The sequence below is a fragment of the Aptenodytes patagonicus genome, chromosome 3 (assembly GCF_965638725.1).
Source record: "Aptenodytes patagonicus chromosome 3, bAptPat1.pri.cur, whole genome shotgun sequence".
NCBI lineage: Eukaryota > Metazoa > Chordata > Aves > Sphenisciformes > Spheniscidae > Aptenodytes > Aptenodytes patagonicus.
In genome coordinates, this window is record NC_134951.1 from 105716068 (window position 1) to 105742891 (window position 26824).

General features: G+C 38.1%; 1 protein-coding gene across 2 annotated transcripts in view; it reads right to left on the reverse strand.

The window, feature by feature from the left end:
• The window catches only part of LPGAT1 (lysophosphatidylglycerol acyltransferase 1), an 83081-nt gene that overhangs the window by 14376 nt on the left and 41881 nt on the right, over window positions 1–26824 (reverse strand). For both annotated transcript variants that reach the window (XM_076334514.1, XM_076334513.1), the window contains exons 4-7: window positions 24133–24251; window positions 17465–17560; window positions 13730–14003; window positions 4758–4884 (exon numbers count right to left, since the gene is read on the reverse strand). In XM_076334514.1, coding sequence (XP_076190629.1) covers window positions 4758–4884; window positions 13730–14003; window positions 17465–17560; window positions 24133–24251 — 616 coding nt within the window. The remainder of the gene's footprint in view (window positions 1–4757; window positions 4885–13729; window positions 14004–17464; window positions 17561–24132; window positions 24252–26824) is intronic.

A 26824-nucleotide genomic window follows, 5' to 3' on the forward strand; every position in this document is an offset into this window, starting at 1 on the left:
CACGTCATTTGTACAGAAAATTGAGGTTTGAAAAGCAAGCTTCAACTCATTATAAAAATTGAGCTTTCAAACAAAAAAAAGATTACTGGATTAAACTGAACCTTCTCTGCCATTTCCATCAGCTAGAAAAGCATCTAAAAATGAAAACATAAGGCTGCTTGCTGTGTCCTCTACACTCCTCTGTTGCTCCCTAAGTAGGATGAAAAAGAAATAATCCTGCAGTAAAAGGACAGGCTATGAGAAAAGGAAAACACTAGTTTTGAAAGACCGTACGGCAGAAGGAGACAGGTTGTGACCAAGGGGAACAGCAGAAAGGACTGACTGAGCAACCAGAACAAAAGAGGCTCTGCAGTCTCCTCTGCTCCAGTTCGAGTAGCTCAGAAAACGTTGCTTTTTCCCCCACTGCTGTCATACATCAATTCCTCACTCTGGATTACTCTAAAAGGGGAAAAGCATGTTTAAATCCCGACTCTCCTTTCATAGAGTAGAGATGGCATCTGGTCAAAACTATTCTTTATTTTTTCCAAAGGGGCTTTTTTTTTTTTTTTTTTTTTTTTTTGCTGTAACTCAGTTAAAAGAAATGACAAACAAGAAACTAGTGCGCTAGAGCACAGACTCATGCAGAACTTTCTCCCTCCCCGGTTATTTAAAAATTACCCTTAAAATTTATTTCAAATGTAATCTCCCAAGACATTCCAAATTACAAACAACGAGTAAAATCTTATTGCACTAAATGAAGGAAAAGGAGGGAATAACAGCAATCCAGACATACTTGATACACATTTCATGAAAATCTCAGAGGACATCTATGTCAAAAGCAGAAAAATAGAAACACCTCTGACATTTTCCATCTTTGGAAGACACTTCTGACATTTCCATCTTTTTAAAGATGAAGTCCACTTTGCCTTGGGTTTTCCTTTGCTAACTGAGTTTGGTTCAAAGAGTTAAAGAAATGCACCAACTTTACAAGGGACATCTCAGGGCTCAACACAGCACAGGCCTTTTCAAACCTCAGTCACTGATTTAATCCTTGCCTACACTGTTAAGGACAAAGAGTAGTTAATACCCAATTAGAATTACTGAGGAACCACCTTGAATTTGTGACCTGCAGAACAAGCGCTGGCATTCTCAGCTGACAACCCCAGATACTCTAATGGCTCTGTTACAGCAATGTTTTGGTCTCCACATGGAAGATGAACTTAAAGAAGTAGTTTAGGTTTCCTGGTCAAGCCGTACAGCTACCCAGGTCTGGTGTATCACCCTCCGCCCCGCGGCTTGACCAGCTCTCAGGGAGCAACACTGCACAGAAACCTCCCAGGACACCTTTCAGCACATTAAAAGGCAGCTCTGCATTTCCAAACAGAAGTGCCAGGGATGAGAGGAAGGAGGTTGACATGTTGGCAAGGATCAGCTAGCTGGGCACCAAGTACAGCTGTTTGTAGCATGCACTGTTTAACCAGCATAAAGGGCTTTGGTGTTTTTCCAGAACTGCTCCTGATTAAGATCTGACGCAGAAACAGGCTCGAGACACCACTGTATTTTCGGACAAGTGGGGACGCTGCCTAGGAGGCACACATACAAAGCTCCTGAGAGACAGTTTTCCATTGACCGTACCTATAATTTCAAAAATAAGCTCTAAGAAATTGATGTCATTTGACATCAATTGAAGCCCCACTGGGCTTCAATTATCTGGCTTCTCAATCCTGGAGAAGGTTCAATGAAGTGATAGCAGAGCTGTAAGGCTTTCTCTTTCTTTAAGGCCAGAAACCCCTTCAGAGAGAACGGTTATTCCCTACTCTTCCCTGTCTGCCACCCCCAGTTTCCCAGGCACATACTCCATCTTCACAGGTTCTCAGTGGTACCAACAACTCCGTTCAAATCATCGATACATGATTTAAAGTTGTCAAAACCCTGAAGGTGCCCATCACATTACAGCATTCTGCTAAAAAAATAACCCCTAATGAGTAAAGTCAGGTGATCTGGGAAATAATAATAATAATAATAATAATAATAATAATAATAATAATAATAATAATAATAATAATAAAAATCAGTTGCTGTAATGCCCTGAAAGGAATCCAACAGGAAAATTTCTGTATAAGCAACAGAAAAGGATGATGCAACATGAGTAAATTCATGTACACACGCTGTTCAGTCACTCTCTGCTAATCCTGCCATGGATAAATATATCATTTACGTAAAACAAAAATATTTTTAAAGCCACACAAAAATATCTAAAAATAAATTTTATTGTCAAAAACATTGAAGGTGAAAATTCACCGTATTCATTCCAAACTACAGCTCTAATTCCAGACACATTAAAAGGTCTTAGCGTATCATAGCTAGATGATATGCTAAATCTGGAAAAAAGGATACAAAAGCGATATGACTTCTTTGGTATAGAATTATTCTGGATAGTCAGAAGAGTTGCAGAAGGACCTGACAATAGTTGCAGGTGAAATTAAATACCAGTAAACGCAAGGCAATGAACACTGGGGAAGGAAAAAGCACCAGCAGCTACGCATACACTGCCACAGCCTCTAAGATTAGCTGTTACTACCCTGGTAAGCGACCCCGAAATCACTGTGGGGAATTCAGGATGCCAGTCAACTCACAAACTAGTTACAGCAGAACCAGAAAAGGCGCAGACAAAAATAACAAGATAATCAGGGAAAGGCTTTTGTGTAAGGAGACACCAAATAGATGAAGACTTGCTGGGCTAGGAGGGGGACATGGACAGCTAAGGCAGGATATGAGAAAGCTCTGTAAAATCACGGGCCACGGAGAGCGTCACTGAGGAATGATTCATCCACTACTGTGGCAGGACACGGGAAACAGGGTGCTCCCACTGAAGGCATCAGGTGGAGAACTTAACACTAGCAACAAGGAAGTGGTCCTGGCTACCACCCTCAAGAACAGTTACACGTTGCGCCATGGGAAATTGTACAAGACTAAGTATAAGCAGGTTAAAAACGGTTCACAAAGACCAGGTCCATCAGCACCTACCAAAAGAGCAATCCAGATGCGATGCCTGCTCAGAACATGTTACAGCCACCGTGTGTTTATGCGCAGAGATGGCACACGGGCTGCCTTCCTGTGTCTTTGCTGCTACCGCCCGCTGTCAGAGCCAGGGTACTTTGTTAAATGCATCTTTAAGAATTGCTACCCTGCATCCAACTAAAGCCCTTACAGTCCAGAGGACACATGCCTAAACTTGACATGCCAATTTAAGAATTACCAGGGCTGGAAAGTTAGCCAAAGCTCCAGTTAAAACCAAGACACTCAGTTCTCATTTCAGAGGTATTACATCCAGCTCTCAGCCTTCAGAGACATGCCGCCGCATTAGTTTCCATTTGTGGCATACTTCAAATATTTTTACAGGGTCAGCCATAACAACTAGAGGTTATTAAAGAAAACAAACAAACCCAAACAAAAACAGAGAGGCTTGCCCCTGTCTAAACCAGTGATTTAGACCCTCCGGAAGAAAATAACAAACCTACACCCAACAATAAAAAATTTCCAATATTTTTTCTTAGAATTTTAGTACTACAAGAACTGTAACATTCAAGTTGGAAGGTTCCATCATTTTTATGCTCATGCTCAAAAATACATTTTGAATATACACATTTAGAAGCAGGGAGTTAATTCAACTTAAGATAACTTTCTCTCTTTTTTAAATGAAGTATTTTTGGAAATACTCTTTAGTAAAATTCTAAATACATTCAACTTGCAATTATCCCAGATATCCGAGAGAGTACTAAGGTGACCTGAATAAAGCACAATAAATATTACGATACCTTACATAAATTAGGATGTAAGTATGTTCACCTTTGGAAAAACTTGAAGGCATATTTCTATAAAAAGCAGGGACAGATTTAAACATGGCTGTGGAAAGGAGCTCCAGTGAGCAGCCTGTACTCTGCATCATACAACACTGGCAGCAGTGATGCTGGAGAAGGTCATTCCAGTTAAACTGTCACCCAAGGGATCCGCACAAGGATATCTGAAAGCTTATTGTAAAAATCTAAAAGCTCCCCAAATCAGCAAAAGGGAATTAAGACAAAATAATGCAATTTTGGAATAAAATGTGATCTACTTATTTGGCATAGGAAGAGTGTTAAAATATTTCTGGAGATTTCAGACTTGCAATTAACTGCAAACCAAAAGCAAAATGCAACTTCTCTCCATTGGTTTAGGTCTTAAGACAAAGAACTGCTGAGGAGAAAAGTTTTAATAGTATCCCATCCTAGATGTCAATGAGATTTGCTACTATTTCCAGAATGTTGCTCTGCTCAACTATTAAGAGCATGCTTTGAGTGAAAAAGCTGACATTTCTTTGTCAGAAAGTTAAATACAATATATAATCTCTGTTATAATAAACCTGTTATTTAATAACACAGTGATTTTTAATTTGTTGTCATTATTAAAAAAAAAAAATTAACTTGGGTTTACCAGTACCTTAACATTAAAGTGGAAAAGATGACCTATCCATCAAATATATTCCCCATAACGATATTCAGCCACAGGACGTTAGTCAAAACCTTAATGTGCTAAGATATGGAATGGTCACTGAACTTTTCAAAAGAAAAAAAGTTGTGTTGTGTTTAGATAATATGAGTTGCCCATCTGTGTGAGACGCACATAAAAAAAGACATTGCTACTGATTTCCCATATCCTGAAACATGATGTTACTAACTTGTGAATACTTGTTTTTTAATATTTTAGTTCAATGTAAGAGTAGAAGGTTTATTTCCTACCTGTAATGCACGTGTGTAACCGTTGGCTGTCGGTAGCCAAGAATCCAAGTTTGGATATCTATAGGTTCACCTTTGGGATACGCAATGGTTGTATCTATCACCCACTGGAGGCCTTTTGATTTGCTCTCTAGGAACAAAAGAAACGTGATATTAGTATCAGATACTTCATGAGGTATGAGGCACAAATAAGACAGCCAAAAATCAAATCCAGATTTCATTACAAAGCACAGAAATACTCTTACAAACTTCAGTTAGACCAAAATTTTACTATCACAGTTATTTCTGTTGTTCTTACATATTGTAGTACACAGAGTAAGTTCACTCACTGGGTATGAGTATAGTCACATAACGTGTTGGCCCAAATGTTAGGTGCTTCCCCCCATTCACCAAAAGGAAAACTTCAAAAACAAAAATCCAACTTTCTCGGTCTGCACTTTAAGCACAACTTACAACTTCGTAAGAGCTTGCAGTTGCAGATCACTGATGAAGCAACAGCCATGCAGATCCCTTCAGACAACTAGCCTCACTACTGGGTTAGGGCAAATGGATAAAGGTGACTTATGTCATACGACGTAGTTAGATTTTTCAAATACATCTTTTAAAAAATCCCTCAAAGGTTCTTAAAAAATCTGAGTTACGGGATAAAGAGGAAATTTGTGCATTAAAGACAAGAAAGCAACGAATATAAAATGGTCATTTTTCACAATGGAGAAGAGATTGCATCCACAAGGTCACAGAAAGGCTGATACCAGTACATGTTCATATGCTGCTCAGCATATTTAGAAACTGAAAAAGGATCAAAGGAGGTGAAAATATTTGCTATGAAGATTATTCAGGAGAGTCAAATTTAAATCTGAACATAGGTTACTACCAGCAATAGTCAAGGTCAGGTATCAACCTAGCCATGACCTCTCTCTGGCATGTCTTCGATTCACAGGTTTGCAAAAAGGCAGAGCAAAGAGGCAGAGCAGTAGATCTGGAAAGCAAACCAGGAAGGAGGGGCACGTTGCCAAGATGGCACTTTGAATTTAGCTTGTCGATTTTCTATCTGTTCTGTGAGAACTGGAGCTGCCTTGTATCTGAGGTCATGTTATGTTCGGGCTAGTATAGTAATTTGCTTACTTAATGCTTAATACACTAGTATAGTAATATGCTTACATCATACCCAGCAATATCTTAAAGCATTTATAAAGTTGACTATTAAAAACAGCCACCTGTTGGCAGAAGCATGTAAGAGGTGTTAGGTCTTAGCACAAAGCACAAGACTCTTCAAGCCTGAAGCTGAGATAGCTATGAAAGAAATTTGATAGAGGTTGACAAAAACACTTGGCATGAAGAACGTGCACAGGGATAGACTGTTCACCATCATTCTCAATACAAGAATAGACGTGTTCAAAATGAAGCCAGAGGAAAAGTTTTCAAAGCAAACAGAAATGATTCTTCGTGCAGAGGGGAATAAAACTGTAGGGAACCCCTTGCCAAAGGATGTCAAGGATGCTGAGAGTTGGGTTCAAGAGGAAACTGGACAAGTACATGGAAGAAATCCGTTGGATGGTTTACCCCCATCTGGCTTGGGAAACCTACCACACTAGAAACAGTCAGAAGGTAGGAGAGTATGCGGGAGAAGTATGATGCATGTTTGCTGTGTTCATACTCTTCCTCTGATACCCACTTGGTGTCACGGACAAGATGTTGGGCTAGACAGGTGCCCAGAATCGCCACTCAAATTTTACAGAAGAGCTACCACACACATGAAGAAATCTGCAACACACAGCCTGAGGTGCACTCCAAAAGCCACAGAGTTATTAACACCAACTAGAACATACGTGCAAGGACTGACTCGCAAGTTTCTACCTGCATTTAACTTAATTTGCATTTAATTTAATTAAGTGTGAGAAGACAGTTACAACAATGCTATCACATATATCTATCAATTACTTTAACAAGCAGCTAGTGTTTTCATAGTGTCTACGCAACAATGGAGTTGTACTACTTGGTTACAAATGCAAATACACTACCTGAATAAGGCTAGACAGTATTTCCTAATATCTAGGCTATGAGTTATTAGTAGTATGCAATGTGCTATTCCACAATTTGACCAAGTGCAAGCTACGCAGGTCAAGCTGAAACACCCAGTGTCACCTTCTGGAAATACAGTATTTTAAAACCCTGACAGACACGTGAAATGAGAACACGAGGTCCCATTAGAGGCTCCAGGCTTGCCAGCATCATGACAGAGTGCTTATCAAGTCTCTCTTAAGAAAAGCACTAACTACAGAGTCCTTCATTTTAAAAGTAGCAATGTATTAGAGAAAAGCCAATATGAAATTAATAGTAAATCCACAGAAGTATTCATTTAGAAATGGATTTCGGAACAAAGCCATTCAATTTACTATTTTCCCAGATGTAAAGTAAGAATGGATAAATACAAGTAAATTGTCTAAGTGAGTAAGCAACAAAGATCATTAATTGCAATTAAAAAGTGCCAGATGAATACGGGCACATTATCTTATTATTTACAGTAAAATGTTTTAAAATCATTTATTAAATATTTAGCTAGTATTTCAAACTGTTCTTTCAGTGGATAATGGTTCAAACTTCAGTATGGAAAGACTCCTGCAGTCCTCTTCTGTGCTGTTTCCTACTTTCTGCTTTTGTGGAGCAGAGCTGCCGCATGGATTCCTCAGACCAGCTCCAAATTCACCTCCAGTCCCTTCCAGGGCAGGGTGGCAGAAAAACCTGCCTCTGACAGCCCACCAGGAACCCCAGGTTAGGAAAGAAAGAAAAAGAAAAAAAAAAAATCTGAAGGTAATGTCAGCCTTCATAGACCCTCCTTTAAAGCAAGCAAGTCTTAGCATAGCTACCTCCACATGCAATCACCAAGACGTGCTATCAAATCACCGTCACCGGCATATTTCTGCATGCTCTGGTTTAAAATAAGCCTTACATAATCATCCAAGATCTCATACTGCCAAAAAACCCTAAGTCACCAAGGATTTCAGAAAATTAATTTTGAAATAAATCTTGCTGTCCTTTTGGGGGGGTTATACTGTGTTGCACCCTGCTCATGAGCATATTTATTTTAAAGTCACGAAGCTCTAACAGATCCTGAAACTGAAAAAGAAACAGAAAACCGCACACAACACACAGGGGTAGGACCTCAGTATGCCTGAGAATGCTGCTTTCAAGCCTAAGCAGACCTTTGAACAAGAATAAACCCTATTATTTTTCAAATGGAGCACACTAACAGGAAGTCAGAACAGAAAGACTGCTGCATTAGTTATAATATGGTGTGAATCTCAGGTCTGGCATTTGCAGCTGAAAAAAAGGGAGTTGCGTATACCTGTTCAAGAACTCCTCTTGCCAAGTTTGGCTTGGCCAACACAGCCACAGACGTTTGTGACAGACAAACCCTTTTGAACTTTCCACCTACCATTAAAAGACAGCCTCATCCTTCATTTCTAGTACCTGCTGAAAGACTGAGCAGCCTGGCTGCTAGAGACTTCGGCAGAAGAACTGCTGCAGAGGCCAAATTTAAGCTGATCTCTCCGAGGACTAGTTTTTCTTCTGTGGTGTCAGTCTGCTTGCCACTTTCAGCACAGGTGGAGGATTTTAATTTCTCAAATCGCCTCAAAATGTTAGCAGTCTGATTCTTTTTAAGTAGTACATAAATGTTCAAAACAGGCCTGCAGGCACCTGTCCTACACAGTTGGATCCAAACCACGTAGTAATAATGTACCTTAGTATGAATGGTACATACTTGCCTTATGAGTGCTAACACAAGACTGAACAATCACATGTAACAGTAGCTTTCTGGCCTAGACAAAAAAAAAATCAAAACAAAATTTAAACAGCCTCCTAACTTGTTGGTTTTGGGTTTTTTTTTTTTAAAAATCACCAGTAGAGGCAAATCTTTGTAACTTTTTTTTTTTTCTTATTTTTGTTCTAGCTGTGGATTCAGTGATAGTAAGTTGCTTCGTATTTAGTTAGGAAGCAACTTACCATCAGCGTCTTCAAGACATTCAGTGCTCCATCATCCTCCATGGTCCTCTCACAGCAGATACTTGATTATCTACAAATTTAGTGGTGTTCAGAGCTTCTCTTCATCCCCTCTATGTCCTCCCTGGGGTTACTCTCAACCAGTGCTAAAAGCCAGATTTGACTATGCGCAGGACTCTTCAAACCCACCAGCAGACTGTCGTGTTTACCACTGAGAAAAAGAGCAAGTTATAAAGACAGGTTTCAGCAGGAAACCTTGCCTCCAGCCGAGCTCTGGATGGTGCGATACTGCCAGACTGCATCCAGAGTGGAAAAGAATGCACCAGCCAGGCGTGAACCTGAGGACCACAGCTTCCACTTGAAAAAGAAAATATTTACTAGCATTCACTAGTATTCAGGTGTAGTTTCCTGAACACTTACATCACTCTCAACGCAGCCAAAAGAGGCTGTTGCCTCCCCCTGCACAGCAATGCATTCTTGTAACTTGCCACTTGTCCTCTACTTGTCCTCGTGTGATCAGCTGGACCACTGACCTTAAAATTAACTCTTTTCCCAAAGATTAGCTCTCAGACTGAACATCTTACTCATTATCTCAAGATATCTCTGTAACAAATCACCTGGAACAAAACAAGATGCCCCTTTCCCAGGATAAAAAAAAAGCCTTCCCACATGTTATTCAAGTCACATTCCTCATATAACAGTGAATCAAAAAGTTTGATAAAAAAAAAATCAATTACGAAGTCCAGTGTCCAGCTCTGCAGAAGGGAAAATTTAATTTCTCTGAGAAAAAGCATCAGAACTGAATGTACTGTGCTGCATTTGAAAACAGTAAGATAAGATTTCAGTATGACTCTAACCAAGCTCAAAGCAACCTCTTATCAGACAAAAAAATTGCTGCATGGTAAAATAAAGTAGAATTAAGAAAAACATACTAGAGCAAAGTTGATCAAAAATAAGCTCTGGAACACATACCTTCAGTGAACAATTGCTCCAAACTCCTTTGAATTGCCAGCTGTTTAGCACTTAGAACATTTTGCTAGTTCTAAAACTCACAAGAAAATCAATTCTTATTAACCGAAGAAACATTGTACTTGCAACTATGTCAGAGACTAAGCGTTCTGTTAAAAAATTAAACAAAACCAAACCATAAAACAATACACACACACACACCCCCCAGCAGTCCCTACAGGGTTAAGGTGATGATGGCTATGAATCAAGTATTTTTATGCTGCCCATATTCCTATTCTGCACTAAAACCTTCTCCCAGAACACAGGCACTGGCAGCAGCGCTTTGTTTGGGGGGCACAGCACATCTGCCCAGAGGGATGCTTTCATCAGACACCAGAATTAACTTTGCTTTCATCAGACACCAGATTAACCATATTTTCACGGAGAGACATCAATTAACTACATTGTCTGTACTTTCTAGCTTCAAAAGCACTCAAGCCATCAAGTGATAGTATTACCTTTCCTATATGTTTTTCCATCCTTCTATTTATTTAGGAATAAAATTGTACAATTTTGTTAAAATTAAACAAGTGTTTCAAAAGGCAGCAAAAGCAACAACTGTTTTAGTCATTTAATTTAGTATTTACCAGCAATAAGTTAAATTTCACTCCGATGAAGGCTAGTACTTGGGACTTTAATATGAAAGAAGGCTTGGAAAACTGTTGGGAGGAGGAAATTAAGAAAATAGAGGCTGCTTGCCTTGGAAAAGCAACCGATAAAGAACTGATCAGTTTAAGCACAAGAATGATCAAATAGTATTGATCGTCTAGCTCAGGACCATTTGTTCTTCTTGTCACTTTAGAGAGGAAGAATCAGGTAATAAGCTGTGGGAAATTCATAACTAGTACAAAAATAAACTGGAAAGGGGATCGGATATTAAGAATACTAATATCATAATTAAGGCTAATGAAATTTTGGGGAGGCTACCGAACCTCACACTTCACAACATAAACCCGCCTCTACCAAAGGGATGACAGAAATCAGACTAGAGACCTTACAGAAGAAGGACAGATGAGGTAGCATTTACCTGTTGCACAATTCTTGAACTACTGTTTGAAGGCTGTAACTCCAGTCACATTTATGTACAAAAGCAAGCTAGTGGGCTGGGGAGTGGGGCGGGTGACATGATGAAACAACTGTATGAAACTTGGTTTGTACCAAATCAGGGTGCAGCATAGCAGTATACTAAGAATGAACCGTCTTTTATTATAGTTGCTTGTGTCTCATCTTTTCTTCTTTCACCCAGTATTACACACCATTCCAGTTGAGAAAGTAGAACGGTATAAAATCTACAATGGTATAAAAGCTACAAGGATAATTTTAAATTAATTAAGTACTAATAAAATGACAACACTCAAGAAGGCCGCAACTGTGTATCATGACTTATCATAACATAGCTACCCAGGAAACTCAACAGGAAGGGGACATAATTTTTGATGAGGAGAAGTTCCTCTTAATCTATAAACCAATTTAACTAAAATCATGTGGGGGAGGAAGGTGAACCCCATCATTATCAGTAAAGATGGGCGGTAACAAAAAGACTGAGAGGGCGATAAATAATGGAGAAGAAAGCTTATTATAGTAAGATGAATAATTTGGTAACTCGGGACACCAGGAACATTGTTAAATAAGACAGTAGAGAGCACAAGAAGAAGTGGTGCAGAGGAAAAATGTTTTCAGTGAACCATGAAGTTCAAGTGCGATGCTACTGACACACAAGCCACTTCCCAAGCCAAGGAGTACAGTAATAATGTACAAAAAGTGTATACGCAATCTCTATGCAAGACACTGGCAAAACCTTTACTGTATATACTACACCTAGTTCTAGCACCCACAACTCAAAAATGGTAACCCAAAGAGGATACAGGCAAGTTTGATTTCACTGAGCCAGGTTTTTTCATGTGGTTAAAAAAAAGGGAAAGATAAAACAGATAAAAAAATAAAGATCACTAATTTGTTAGGCTTCTAACTTTATAATATAACCTTATCAATTTACACAATTATATTTCATTTAACTGAACAAACATTCTTCAAAAATTTTCTGAAGTAGCAAGAGTACAGTAAAAGCATTTGGAAGGCAGAAGATTAGGAAGAGTCTTTTATATAAGATATAGATCAAGAATTAACCTTTCGTACATCTCTGAAAGGGAAGTTTTACCATGCTAGAAACATTTTCGTGAGCTTAAGAGAAGAGAGGACTCAAAATACCTCAGCTTCATATGTATCAAATATTACTCTTTCCTAGCATATAAAATTTACTTTCACTTCTCTTTTTCATCCCTTTTATTATGTTTTCATGTCCATTACTCTGAAAGAATGATAGCTAAACCCACACGTTTCTTTCCTATTTTTGCCCACTTGTCTTTCCGTCTGTCTTTTGAGTAGGATGGACAGAAGTGGTTCCATTGTATTTCTGAGACAATTCCTTTATTTTAGTACTCAGCTAGGTCAACCACTATCAAATGCTCATTTCTCCAGAGTCTGAATCATGCCATGATCAAAGAAGAAAGAAGCCAGATTTGATGTTCAGCTAAGTTGATAGCAATCCAAGAGTATGAAAATATAAAATTGGTATTTGACGAGCGCTTTTGGTCCCCTTCCAGAACTAGAAAGCCTGTAATTCACATTTGGGGAACTTCTTACTTTTCATATCTTTTTGCCTTTGATATGGGAATAAATAGAACAGGAACAGGCCAAACTTTTCTCCTTAAAAAAATAACTTTTAACAGGGACTAGGGTATTCTGTTTCTCTTTTAAACCTAAAATCTTCTAAGACAACAAGGGCTTTCTTCAGACTTTATTTTGTTTCAGGCTACATTCAGAAAAGATTCTGATGCATTCCATAGCTTGATTTTCATTTCATTTAAAATCTTCCCTCCACTTCTGCAAAAACATCATCTCCATTCATTTCCTATGTTGACAAGATTAACTTCAAAACTAAAAATCTGGAAGCAATTTCAGTATGAGGTTTCCTGCTAACCCTGAAATTTGAACTTCAGCACAGAAAAAACCCAAAGTCATCTGCATATGTGGCTTCATTAGGATGGATCTTTGGTTCAAACTGCTAAACAATCATAATAATTTGGCTGTGGAAATACCAGCACCACCCATCAATAAGAAACCACCACAACCCCCCCATCCATTGTTTCTATAATAAGTAACAGAAATACTAACTTACTAGGCTAAGTAAGATCTAACCCCACTCTCTGAACATGCCAAGAAGTTAATTTTAAAAATTGAGAGACTAAAAGCACCAAGTCCTGTAACTACAGGCATAATTTATATCCCAGCTATACTCTCCCCTACAGCCCAGGCATCCCAGAACAATAATGCTGCAGGAATATTCTTATTCCCTCATAGCTCTTCCAACATAAGACAGCCAAACAATCCTTCAAATCTAGTCATCAGTGACAGTTAACTCCAGCAACAAAGGGGACAGTCATCATAAAAATCTATAGAGGATAAAGGAACTTGAACTCAATAGAAAACAGTTCAAGAAGAGGAATGAAGTATACAGTACTGGGTGGAAAGAAACTTTCAAAGCCAGGAATAAAAATTTGAACGTAGTTTGCATATTCCAGAAATACTTCTACTGTAGTTCCATACTACCATAAACCAGTGCAAACCATCAATCATGCTGAAAGGAGCAGCCCACCTTCTTGCCCACACCGGGTGCTCGTTCCACTATCTGCTCTACCCATCACGTGTACCAAGACAAACATTCATGCAGCCACACTATAGACTAAATCAAATTAAAACTAAAATTTTCTTTTTTTGTGTGTCTCAACATAGAAAATAAACTTAGTGGAACTAAAAGCAAATATGAAAACATTTATGTAAATATGATGGTGCATTATGGATGTATTTGACATTTAAAGAGACCAATTCAACACAAAACGTTTTGTTTAACTCAAATCTTGGCCATTCAATTTGCTTTTTATCCACAAGACTAAAGTGGTCTTTACCTTTTATCACAGTGTCTCTACCTGCTGGAGTTCCATTTTCTTGCGGTGCTACAAGCGTTTTCAGAATTACTTGTGTTGCCCCAAGTCTCGGCAGGGTGACATGTTTAAGAAATGGCAAATTGTTTTTCTTGGCAAATGCCTGGCTTGTTTCTCTCCTTTTCCTAAGGAAGCCACCCTCTGGAAATAAAACAATCCATTTCCGATTACGGCTCCTGTAATATTTTTCTAGATGCTCCTTGAGTAACACAAGCTGCTGGTCACGGTGTGCTTTTCCCTATAAAGATAAAGCATTACCGAAATAAAATGAATTCTTAAAAGAGATAACATTAAGACAGATAATGATTACATTTCTATGATTTCTCTCTCTTTTCAGAGATACAAATAAGCCTCTATGACAACACAAAACAGTGTTCCCAGAGTACCCACTGGTGGCTGAGTTAATGCCACTTTACAGAAAGGCTGAAAAAAAGCCTTTGAAATTGAGGATGAAGCTCCCAATTTGATGACTTCTCTGCAAGAGCGACATCCAGACTATAAACGGGAACTCCACATAACAGAAGGATGTATTTACAGAATTCCCTAGTTGTTACTGGGTCCCAAGTCGAATTTGCTAAACTGATTTCTGCAAAGACAATCTAGGGGTCAAGCTATGATTTGGAGGTCCATGTATCATCAGTAATTTCTGCAAGCCAAACAGTATCTTTGCTTACATATCTTCTACGCACCTCTCCCCGCATCCTGTATTAGAATAGCAGAGGTACCAGAAGACACAGCCGGACCTTGAGACCAGGCTTGAGTTCAGTTACCACAGCAGAACCACAGATTTCTCCCAAACCTGCGCTGCTTGAATGCTTAGTCTCAGCTGAAATCAGCACACTGATGGAAACACTTATTGTTTGAGCCGGAGGCGGGGGGGGGGGAAGTAGTACTGGGCTGTGATGTTTGCAGGTTTTCTTCCTCTAGCAGAAACTTGAGTAGGAAGTGATTTTATTTGTGTGAACTTAAAGAAAGCCTACAACAATAAAAATGAGATGCCCTAGCCAACAAGATATTGTATGACACCATCTTCTAGTTTGATAATTAGCTGTATATAGGATATAACCAGGTGATAATTAAACCTGAAGGACCAAGGGGGGGGGGGAAAAAAACAAACCAACTCTCATTCATTTCTCCTCTTTGATGTACTAGCACAACTTTTTCACTTAAGACAGTAAGGTTTGTCCTTAATTACTGCAGAAATATCTTCAATATCTTCAACAACAATCTCTTCTCTTCCCACTTCCACACACAGCAAGAGCAAGCTACTCAAATTTTCACAGGAATTAATTTACATAAATTATAATTTTTGAGTGCTCCAAAGTGACTTTGTCGTATCACTCAAAAGACACAGGAGTCCAAAACTTAAGCTTCCCTCAGCAGAGGTGATTTTAATTCTGTGAAATGTCAACAAAACCTTCCACTCTTTGGTGGTTGGGTTTTTTTGGCAGGGAAGAGGGAAAGAGTGGGGTTGAGTGGAAGACAACAAGAAACGGTATTTTATTGAAGACAGGTTTTGTGAAAGTGTTTCTCCTAGGTTTTGAAATCTCATGATTGCAATTACTTCCAACTTACCTCATGAAAAGGAAGGAAAAAGCTCTGCCTGCTCATTTTAATGCAACTAAAGAGCAATATAAAAGTTCCTTAGTTAAAACAGTCCTTTCCCACCAGACCACAGGACTCCAGGATAGCACAGTAGTTGAAAAACAAACAGCAGTGAACAATAAACTTTTCACATGTTAGATATTAGAACTCTCCAAAACCTAAAGAAACCTAACGGATATAACTGGTGATAAACTGCCGTTTAGCAAATACCGTGAGGTTTAAGATGCTGCTGCGATACAGAAAAATCTACTGGAATAATGGGAAAGAGAGGAGCGTTTAAAAGCAGCCGTGACTAGTGGAATACTGAAGAGTCCACTAGTGGACTGGAAGATAAAATGCAATTAACATACTGTCCAGAAAGAAGAGAAAAGTAAGTCATACAGAAGCAGAAGCAGCTCCTTAGTACAACCAATTCTTGAAGACCATGGGTAGTTGATCACCGTCACAGGGAACAGGCTCAGCCTTCTTTCCTTTAGAGGAAAGAAAACAGGTAGCAGGAGACTGCTGACAAATTCTTTAGGATGCAATGCACTTTGCATCACCGGTATGGCAAGTTACTGATAGTCTCGGTTTCCAGTAAACTTTTCAATGGAAGAAGAGAAAACACTAGTCAACTTCTAGTAGACCTCAGAAGCATTCCTAAAAGTGCCATTGGTGCTGCTCATGAAAATGAGGCTAATGTACATTTTTAACAAATAGGATGTATTGTACCATGATCAAGTTACCTTATTTTGCAGGGGGAAAAAAGAAAAAAAGAAGTATTTGCTCATCCAAATATTACTAGGGCCTTTCTATAGTTAGGCAAAGGATCATTACTCACTCACCTTAAGTGTTTTTGCTACACCCAAAGGTTAATTAACAGGCAAGAAACATTTTCTTTTCAATTGGTTTATATTTAGACTCATGATGACATCGTTTTATTTGTGATGTTGCATATCTCAGCCACTTTACAAAAATGAGGAAAAGCCTCAGTTTTTGCAGCCAAGTAGTGGTTTGGTTTTGTAACTGGAATTGCAACACCACATTCAGAAGTTACAATTAACAAGCTGACAGCCACGTGGACCTCAAAATGTGTATCTTGTGAATTTTAACTACTGAAATAGATTTATATTTTACAAAGTGTCAAGCCCTGTTCCTTTCCATACTCTCACAGTACACAGTTGTATATCTCTAGAGACCTTTATTTTATTACATATTTTTACCTGAGGTTTTCTAACCATGCCTCTAGTCTTAGTGAGAAATCTCACTTTAGCTGTGTATAGCTGTGATTAAGTATTTCTTTATTTCATTCTGAGTAAATTAGCTTCTCCTTCTCTGTAAAGTGAAAATTCATTAATTCTCTCCAGCTGGCCATACATTTTAAGTCCAGACAAATAAAAATAAGGACAGGAAAGAAACGTGTATGCTGGATGTCGCAGTTCACATAACTGGCAGCAGGTTCACGCTTATCATTGTACTTCTAAGTTTCTACTTTTAGAGTGCAGTTTGATCAACAGCTACCAAACAACAAAAACAACCCCAAATTTTAAGAAATAATCTGAGGTTTTCACTCCTTAACATTTGAGATGCTGGGCTCAACACACATTCCTTCCTGATGCTCAAATAATAATTAACCTTCAAGAATCAATTAATTACTATTTATGCAGGTCCATCACCACGTTAAACTGGTCTACCACCATGTCACCGTCAAAAGGGATGGTCCTGCCTTTCCTTATCTCAAACTCTGACAGTCAGAACAGTGACCTAACCAGACTCATTGCACAGCTTCAAGGTCACTAAGGAAAGAAGAGAGGCACCGACAATGGGCAGTCAGAAACGGAGAGAGAAAAAGGACTGCCCATGTACTTTTCTTGTACACCTCTCTCATAAAAGGCTCCCATCATAACTGGGTTCCATAAATGTTTGTGTCTAGGCAAATAATAAAATAAACTTGGAAAAAAAGCAGTTTCAGAACAAAGCTCTACCCAAATACACACATTATAGCATAGTTATTTCATCCTGCAAACCATCCAGGAGGTAATGAGTAAGTCCCACAACACCACAATGTTGCAAATATAAGGGTAAATCAAAACACTATTATGTGTTTCCATTTACCTGTCTTATAAAGAAGTCTCCATGGATTAGAGATACAATGCCAAAGTTTGTATACTTAAAAATATGATCCATCAGCCACATCATCTGACGGACAACCTGAAAAGTTAAAAAAAAAAGTTTAGTAAGTATCAAGTGCAGAGAATTATGTATATACTGGTCACATTCTCATCACCCTCACAACAGCAATAAAACTAGCAAATATATGGAATAAAGTCCTTTATGCCCCAAAGTATAAAGCAGCACAAGTGCTACACTTCTCCATCAAGAGCAGGATTAAATAGCTGCCTTTTTGTAATATAATATACAGTTCTACACTATTAGCCATATGCTAGAGTAGTTCTACTCCGCCTTTTCACACAGGTAGTCTAATTCTTCTTATTGACATACCATCACAATTTTAAGCCAGTTGCAAACTAAAACCATTTTCAGCGTTTGTTAAAGTACACAAAACAATACAGATCTGTATTTGAAATCTCCAACTGTTTTATGTCTACCACAAAAACATGTTTCCTTATATTTTTTTGTACTGGGTGATTTTGGGGATGAGATCATGTTGTTCTCGTGCTTCTGATGTGCACATGCTCCGTACGTGCTCACTCTATCTTTGAACAGCAGCATTCACTGAGACCTACGTACAGCCCACATGCCATTACTGATTTCTCTCATGTGGCAGAGCAGCCACATGCATCCCTGAGAATTTCATTAAGTCATGCTCCTTGTCCTGGCCAAGAAGCACAGTAAGAAGGCAAAAATAGAGGTTGAGCCATTAGATTCACTTTGACTATCGCTTCTTACAGGACAGTGAAGGCAGATACTGTATCTGTTCAGTTCTTTGAGACTTAAAATAGAAGAATTACTCCAGAAGAGGTAAATAACAGAAGGGAAAAGCTTCTTCTCTCACAAAGTCTTTCCCCTCTATGGCTCCTACATGTAGATTTTGAGAGGGGTAGGAATTGGCTCTCCAAAACTGGAAAATCCAGTGTCTCTTACATGCTCTCAATCATACACGAGGCTAGCTGCCTTTACTCTTCCCTGTGTTATAAGGCCACACCAAGACTGATTCAAGTTCAGTGAAACTTAAAGTCATATAACATAATACTCTTCCATTTACCGCTATCAAAAAAGCATACGGAGAACCATGACATTTCTCTGGTAGTCAGAAGATCATTATTTGAATCTTAAACAGGCACCTTCTGCTTGGCATCTTTCAGTTGTCCAAGATACATAGTTTGAGGCAAAGACAGAAAAAAAGCAGTCTAAGAAATAAAGATTTCCTCTAGAAAATACAATGTATTGTTCATATTAGTTGATTACATCTACTGCTAAAAGTGTACTCTGCGCTTCTCTCCAAATACCAGAGGCTTGCACAGTAACTGAAATACTCGGAATCCACATCCATGCCTTCAACAATACCTTTAACAAAATAGTTTCATACAGTGAAAGATGGTGGCTTTTACCTGTTTTCACATCTTCACATGTCTACGTAGAATTTGTAGAAAGAAGCAGATCATATTTCATGCAGGAATTCTGTTTTGTAAAAGCAGCTTGATAATTTGCAATTTGTATCTAGAATTGCATGTATCAGTAAGTCTTTCTTCCAAAGAAATCTAATTATATCTTGGAGTGCTCTCATTACCTATTCTCCCTTTTGACCACAGAAGCTATAAATGAATCTTGGGTTATATATTTGGAGACAGGTAACTGTCACATACCCTGTTTCTTTTACTTATCCTTAAACAACTGTGGCCGGATGCTCAGCAAAGTGAAGTTTTTACACCCTTGCAAGAACATACTTGCCAAAGAACGTTTAAGATACTTTATTGCCTTAGACATATAGCTGATCTCCCAGCGAAATCTGAATGTCACATTTAGAAGCTAGCTATCCTTGCCTAAGAGCACATTAAGAACACCTCAACTTTTGTGGGTTTTTAATACTAGCAAACTTTCTATTTGAAGATCTTAGATAATGCAAGAGCACCCATTTTTGGACCCTCTAGCATCACTGGAAGTGGAAAAGGAAACCAGGTCTGAGAGGAAAGGACAGCTCTCAAAGATATGAAAGTTTGCTTTGGAAACAAGCATCCATTTCTTCTCTGTGACATGCTAGTATCCTTTCCTGTTTGCCAGTGGTATTTCTTACTGGATGCTACACATCCAAGGGAACAAAGACACACTATGAATTTGTAAGGGATTGAAGAAAAATTAGTTGCTAGATATCACTCCCCACTTTCCCCATTGGTGAAATGGTTTCTCATACAGCTATCCCTGGGCCTGTGTTAAATAAAAGAGAGGATCTTTAAGCAAAAATTCTTCTCTGCAGAGATTCACATTCTTTCCATTTCAGTAAATTAGAAAGCCTTAGGGAGGGGAAAAAGAAGAAAGAAAAGGTGTGCCCTAAGGACAAGAGTTAAAAAAAAAGCATCACTGAGAGGTGTTACTGCCCTTCGAGGCACTACAATATCGTAAGTTCGTGCCCACGCACCAGCCCAAAAATGACAGGCTGGTGTAGGGAAACATATCCTTTGATGAAAACACCACCAAAATTCCACTGATGATGATTTAGCCTGCAGCAGTACCCGTATGACTCTGTGTTCATCTACTACTTTGGCATTTTGACAATTATTGTTCTATTATATCAAGCAGAAGTTAAACCAACATAAATCTATTTTACTGGAGGAGATAAGCAAGCTTAAACTTTTTCTTTTCAGGGAAGCAGATTGTATCTTTTGAGGAGTCAACACTGGTCCCTAGATGTTCTATGGCAATCCTGGAGGAGGAACTCTTGCCCAGCAATGCTAGTGCTTCTCTGCTCCCATACCACTTTTTATTGTCTTTTTATTTAGATGACGGTAGGTTTATCCTGAAAGTTGATCATTGCTTTTCAGAGTCTGAAGTCCATCTCACCACGTTTTAAGTGACACAGGGCTTCTAACTAGCATCTCTGGACTTCCTCAGTCTTTTTGAGAAGCAATGTGATTGTGTCAAAGTTCAGTGTGACATACAAGTTAACTGAGACAAAACGTACAGGCAGTTTGCTGCAAGTGGGCTACAAAGAGGCAAACTCCAGGGAGCTCAGTGATTACAAATCTGCCTATAAGCCTAGGCAGTGGTAAGAAGTACAAAGAGGAAATATTTTTATGTATGAATTAATAAATATACACACACACTCTAACACATAAAATAAAAAAGGAGGAGTTCAAAGAATAGGACACAGTTACTTTGTTTGCAATCAAAAGGCAAATTAGATTAATGAATATTCATTCTGTTCTGCTACCAAGGGCAGAACAGAGGACACTGCAAGATACTGGTGGTGGCTCTTCCATTTAGTATCCTCAGGAATGAAACAACGCCTATCAGATGAGTCTCTTATCACTTGCATTTCAAGGAGGTTTAAGCAAAGACATTCAGAAGCGTTTTGAGCACAGATTCACAGCTGGTTATGGATTGAAAGAATTTTTTGATGCCATTTCAGGTTGCTTTTGCTTCATCCTTCCTGCTTAAGTAAGTTCAGGATGTGGAAAAACCTTTTACCAATTTTATAAAAAAATCTAGGTGCCTCCTATTCACAGGCCCACCTTCATTTCACTCTACATAGATTTCATAACAAAGCAACCTGAATAGACTTGACTTTCATCTTTCAAGCACCTCTAACTTAACAATGAAACCTGGGGACACGTGTCTTGAAACTTGCACTCAAACAGTTCCAAGTTCTACTTTTTTCTCTCCGCTGCACCCTTCCTGGCACTGCTTTCTGCTCTAAACCAGAAAAAATAGCCACATTTATCAGTCCTAATCCAGTCAGATAGCAGTAATAGCAGCATTTTAACCTACTGCTCTTTGTTAAACACATAACCTTTAATGTTAACGAGACCTCACTAACTTACTAAGTTTGTTTTAACATTTACTTTCACAAACAAATTGGAACAATTTCTTGTACTATATAAAAAGTGTAATTAGGTCACTTCTGATTCAGCTGAAACCTTGCTCTGTGTGGCTTGTCTTATGGTAACATGTATTAGTCAAACAATACCAGTCCAGTCCTTTCATTAGAATTGTAACTTTTAGCCAAGTCCCACTTCCCTAATAAGAGATCATGTTTTCCTTATTCACGTAAGTGAATCTGAAAGAAAAGAAACATCTTAACGCATGTATTTTAGCTTACTGCTTAGTGAGATTAAATTTGCCTAAAACAGATACGCTATACTATCATTTGTATATAAGAATTTATAAAATACTAGAAAAAATACCATCACAGTTCCTGACATGGCCCTTAGGAAACATTGTCAAGTTGCAAGAACATTTCAGTATTCTACCTCACTACACAGAAAAACATAGAACTTTAAATAGAACACTTCTGATGTCTTAAATTAACATTTTTTAAAAAGCAGCATTAAACAGTAAGTGCTTGCAAATTACATCCAGTTTCTGTCTGTATTGGCTGGCAAAAGCAAGCAAAAGAAATTTTGGACTGCTACAGGAGGAAGGTCTTCCTAGTTCTGCCACTGCACCATCACCGCCGAGAGGCCACCTTTGGTAAGCTGTTCTACTTCTTTGTATGACCTTCTGTGTGAAATGGAAGTGAGCCTTTCACCGTCACAAAATACTTTGAGAGCTAAAAAGTGTTGTCTGAGTGGTAAAGTGTTTAGGAATTAGCGCAGCTTAACCGTCCTAAACAAAATAAAAACAATGCTAGGAAATTATTATCTTGTTACTAACAGATGAATATTAAGGTTGTGAAGGACTCAAATTTAAACTGTATTTAAAGAAAACTGCCTAATTTAAATAGTTGCCTATTGTATAATAATGTCTTTCGGACAGGTAGGTTGGTTTGTTTTTTTTTTCCTCCAGGGTTTCACAGTCACTCAAAGTAAACACAATTTTTCTGTTCAGAAATATGAAGCATGCTATTTAAAACACCTGAATCAGCAAGTTCTATAAAGGATAAACTATCCTGATCTCTCTCATTATTTTTAGCCACTTGTACTACTTATGCTATATTTTAAGCATGTGTTGAAGCTCATACTTTTTTTATTTCTTTATTAGCTAAAAACATTAAAGCCATACTAGGCTCTGGACACGTATATTCCAAGAGCAATGACTGCAATTACTTAAGGGAAAAAATACTGATTTTAAGGATGTTTTGTTCTTCTGAAAACGTGCAAACCTAACAGTTTCCATGGTGAAGATTATTTGCCATCTCAATGCCTTCCCTCCATTTTTAACACCTTCTACATTCACTGAAACTTACTCCGTCCTGACTGAAACTTTTTAGCTATAGAGTCAAAGAGGATAAACATGGCTTAGATTTATATATACACTAGTATACATACATGAGTCAATGAAGCTTTATGATATTTAAAACACCCGGGACATCAATAGTCAAGATTATATGCAATATATATCCACAGGACTATACCCTCAGAGTCATATCTTTATCACAAGATTGTCCTATGCATAATTTTGATGAAGGGAATTAAAGCGTGTTTATTCTGTCACTCCACTCATTGGGGTATAGTACAGAATACCATATGTACCTAACTTCCTCAATGCCAAAGGAAATTAAAGCAATTAAAAGTACTTTTAAAACAGTCTTCTCTTGGCTACAGTAGAAAGAAATAAATTAGTCTCTGCTCAATCTTGAGTGGCATTTTCATACTTTCTTTTTGGAGTTTAGTTTGTTTGAGGTTTGGGGTTTTTTTTTTAATCAGCTCTGCTGTCATAAGTAAGATCTGGGAAAATTTCTAAAAAATATTAAATCACTGGTAGAGATACAGTGTATACACAATCTATATTAATATACACTAAGAAAAACAGTGCCAGTTACAAGTCATGCAGACGCAACAAAAAGCAGTTGTTGTTTTCATTGTTTCTTCACCATATGGTCGCAAGAAAGATGACAACGCTAGGAGAGACACAGCTGATGCATTTTTTCAGCTTGCCAGGTATGTCGCCCACGCTTTGTAGCCTAATCATATATACCCCTTCCTCCTGATTTGCACATAAATTTAATTTCCTGTTTAGATCCCATACTCTAGTTTCCAGCACTACACTCCCTAGACATGAATTTTCTGAACAGCAATGCATGAAACAATTTATATTAGTTGCACTTCTCACCAAGAAACGCTTAAGAGTTTGTGAAATAAGAGCTCAAGCAATTTTAACCTTAGTTAGCTAGCTTAGCTTGGACATGTCCTCATAGGGAAGTCACTTTCAGTTTCTGAACTCCTACCAAAATCCCATACACAACTTGCTTCGAACTTTGAGAAAAATTCCACACTGGAATAAAGTCATAACCAAGAAGCTAGACCTGTGTTGGTTTGAGCAAAGTCGGCATGAGTTGCACAAGGGCATGAGGTGAGAGGAAAAAGTCAAGTACATGATTAACTGCAAGAAGATCTGCTTCACTCTGTGTTAACCTAGACTGGATGGACACTGACTCAGCTCGTATTTGACCTTCTTCAAAGGCAGTGTTTATGGTCTAAAACCTGCTCCAAGCTACCGGCTGTCGCATTAAACCAAATCTAAACAAAAAGTTTCCTATTCAGGGCCTTGAGATTATTTGGTGGATTAACACACAAAAGTCAATCAGTACCGCACACAGATGCAAGTACACCCAAGGTAACAGATAGTATACACAGAAGCTATCCCACTCCCCGGTTGTAGCCTACCGTGCCTTTATCCTGAAGGCACATCATCAGAGTGCAGACATCACCCGTTGCTTGATGGTTCACCAGCACCATGGCTTCATCTTCTGATACTGCTTTAACATCATCACCCCATTCCACTACTATTAAAAAAAAAAAAAAGGTAAATTTTACAATGACCACATGGAAATTTTACTATCAACAAAACAAAAACCCCAAAGACCCCACACCCAGACAATTATAATAAAGAAATCTACATGCTACATGTCAATTTAAATCGTCACATAGCATAAGATAGGAATATTAGCAAGACCATTTTTCCAAGCAGAGGGTATCCAGCTTAGTTTTAAATTGCATGCACAGAATAAGAACAAAACAAAAATACTCTACCAGAACATATGCACAGAGATTGATCTTTTTGTGTCATTACACCACTCTATATTTAGGGTCTCAAAATTACATAAGCTTTTGACCCAGCTTTCAAATTCAACTGTCTCACCTCATTGAATTAAAGAAAAATCATGTTGTCACAAATGTTTCTTTGGTGGTTTTTTAAACTTAGGAAGTTTGTTTCATTTCTGCACTTACTATTATTAAACTACTCCAGTAAAAGCAGAACAAAAAAATCTGTAGTTGGATCATTAGGTTTAAAATGCTACATATTAAACAAACGCAGTAATTCAGACCTAAACAAGTTAGCTATAGGCAAGAAAGTGGGTTCAGAAAATGCTGCTCAGATGACAGAAACTATTAGTCACTATTTTGTAGACCAGAGACCAGATACTCCAGTGGCAAGAATGATGTCAGGAGGAAGCTACAGCTGTTGATCATCCAACATTTACACTGACTAGCAAAAATATGCTGAGGTAAGGAAAAGGAGTTAAAATTGCTAGTTCCATCATCACAAGTAACTAAATAGAGAAAGAGAAGACTGCCTCCCGAAGAAGAATACAGGATGGAAAACTAGAAAAAGTCTGTCGTAAATTAAAGACCAGAATACATCTAATGCTGTTATTGGGGCAAAGAGACAAGTGAGTTGAGTCTGGCCCTCTTCAACAAAAGGGATGGTTACTGCAATGCAGGGTAAAGGGAAAGGATGGGCAGGCAGAGTAGCTCTCAAGTTCAACAGGAAAAGTAAGATGCATTGCCCATGCATGTAGGATACGATTATTTTTCTGTGTTTGTTCAGTATCTTAAGTGGTTCTTACTGGCTATTATTTTCATTTCTGACATCAAAGGAAATATTTCACCTCCACTACTGAATCTTTAGTACTGTTATTAACGGGTCTCCAGGCAATGAACAACTCTCATCACAGGACAATTAATTACTTTACTACTGTCTGTCTTTTAAGCAGTGGTTTAACTGATGCAAAAGCAATAGGCTACACACTGAGGACAAGAAGCAATAATCCATGCATAGCTTCCCTGTCCTTGCAGAGATCCAATTAGCATCACACCTTTGAAAATTGCCACTTCTATCACGTTCTAACAGCTCCCAGATTAGTACTGGATTGAGACTTGAACACAAAGTAAAAAAATAAAACGCTGTATTTGGTCACAAGTAGATAGAATCAGACTAGAGAAAAGAAGGTGGGGAGGACTATTCATTCCATAATGTTCAACCTCCTTTCCTTTCCCTGGGCAAGCTAAACACAGATCCTTTCTCATTTTTCTCAGCATGAACTTGGAAGATCCTCCTCCTCAATTACATGCAAATTCCCTCCAATGTCCTCTCTAACTCCATGGAAGTTGGAAAATGCCTGGACGTGGCAGTCATAGTTGACCGTGCACCTTCCTTATCAAGTATTTCACATATCTACCTATGGCAGTACCCCACAAGGCAAGAAACTAAGATGAAATGAGAATTGTTTTAAAGCGAAACGAATCAACTGCATACTGATTTTGAAATCATTACTTCAATGCCTTTATTAAGCAGCCAATACACAATAATCTTACTGAACTGTGACTTTCCAAAAGTAATAAAAACTAAATAGTAAATACATTAAGCATCTGCAAAATAAGGTTTCTCACAAGTAGCTAATTATTTCCAAATAAAATTATTTTATTTCTAGATCACTCAGAGAGAAAAAAGGGATTACTTTACTCTAGATACTTCCCTGGAACATATCAATTTATACTACTAATCATTTCTACTGTAGAGCAGTTTAAAAAGAAACAATTTTTTATCTTCAAAAATGTTTCACAGATCTAACCTCCTGAAGGATTAAAATAAAGTTCATGACTGAAAAATGTAAGCCATGAGAAGTAGCATGCAATTGAAAACAACTGAAGAGGAGAACTTATGAAGCTTAATTTGCTAGAAAAAAGCACATTTTTAGCATACTAGGTGAAGACTAATGTCTGACTTTGACTGGGGCCTATCTGAAAGTTTCAAAGAAAAACAGGAAAAAAAGCTTCTGCTGTTACCTAGAGTATTTTACCTACTCTTGTTAAACACAATAGAGGGTAAAAACACACAACCAGCTTACAATGCACTAACAAGTTTCAGCTGAGAAGTAGTAAAAAGGTGGACTGTTATACCACTCCAAATGCAAGGTAAAAAAAAAGTTTGATTTAATTCTTTAATTGATTTACTCAATTCATTTTATCTATCAACTGGCCAGGCTAATAGCTCAACTTCTGCAGCTCAGCTGACAGGTAGTAAGTTATTAAATCACAGTGATTCAGCTGGACATCCTCTAGTTTCTTTCTCCTC